Source organism: Rhincodon typus, unplaced genomic scaffold (assembly GCF_021869965.1).
Source record: "Rhincodon typus isolate 14 unplaced genomic scaffold, sRhiTyp1.1 hic_rhity00012633, whole genome shotgun sequence".
NCBI classification, from domain to species: Eukaryota; Metazoa; Chordata; class Chondrichthyes; order Orectolobiformes; family Rhincodontidae; genus Rhincodon; species Rhincodon typus.
Window position 1 is genome coordinate 3,402 of NW_025978271.1, and position 871 is coordinate 4,272.

The 871-nt window shown below is 58.3% G+C and overlaps 1 protein-coding gene across 1 annotated transcript in view; it reads left to right on the forward strand.

Moving 5' to 3' along the window:
* Positions 1 to 871, forward strand: part of LOC125482566 (V-type proton ATPase 116 kDa subunit a 2-like) — a gene marked incomplete at both ends in the record, with an annotated part of 6,058 nt that overhangs the window by 3,275 nt on the left and 1,912 nt on the right. The window contains one exon of the mRNA XM_048594665.1: positions 327 to 481. Coding sequence (XP_048450622.1) covers positions 327 to 481 — 155 coding nt within the window. The remainder of the gene's footprint in view (positions 1 to 326; positions 482 to 871) is intronic.

Below are 871 nucleotides of genomic sequence, written 5' to 3' on the forward strand. Positions count from 1 at the left end.
CCCTCAAACAGCAGTGTTGGGGGTGCATGGATGTGTGTGTGCGTGTGTGTATGTATGTATGTGTATAGCAGGGTGGGGGCAGTGAACATATTCAAGGCTGAGTTAGACAAAATTTTAACTGGGAAAGAAGGGGTGGGTCAGGCATGAACGTGGAGTGCAGGCCACAATCCAATAGTATTGAATGGCAGGGCATGTTAGAGGGCCTGAATGGCCTCCTGCTGCTATCCCATTAGTGTGCCGGGGGATCAGAGTGCGATGTGGGACAGTGGAGCCTGACACAGGAACACCGTGAGGGACTGACTCTCATGTTTCCTGCAACCCCTCAGATCTGGAGGATGTTTTTCGAGGGTCGTTACCTCATTCTGCTGATGGGCCTGTTCTCCATTTACACCGGCCTCATCTACAACGACTGCTTCAGCCTTTCACTGGCGCTTTTCCCATCCGCCTGGCACGTGGAGCCAATGATCAACAACATCTGGAGGTAGGAACGACTCCCCAACAGCGCTGCACGTCCTCCCTCGCGTTCACCTCCCCCTACCCCCACCTCCCACTGTCCGCCTCCTTACCCCATCCACCCCCATGGCACCCTCACCCCACACTGCCCCCTACACCCCACCCCCACACTGCCCCCTACACCCCTTACCCTCACACCACTCCCCCACCCCATGACCCCACCCACATCCCAAACACTATCCGGGCCACCTACCCACTACACTCCACCCTGTCTTGCTCAGATCCCTCCACATCCTCACTCTCTCCTCTCCCTCTATCTTCCCATCTCCACCTCCCTCCAGCTACCCCTCATCCCCAGCCTGCTCCCTCTCTCCCTCGCTCCATCCCCTCGCCCCTCGCCCCTCGCCCCTCGCCCCTC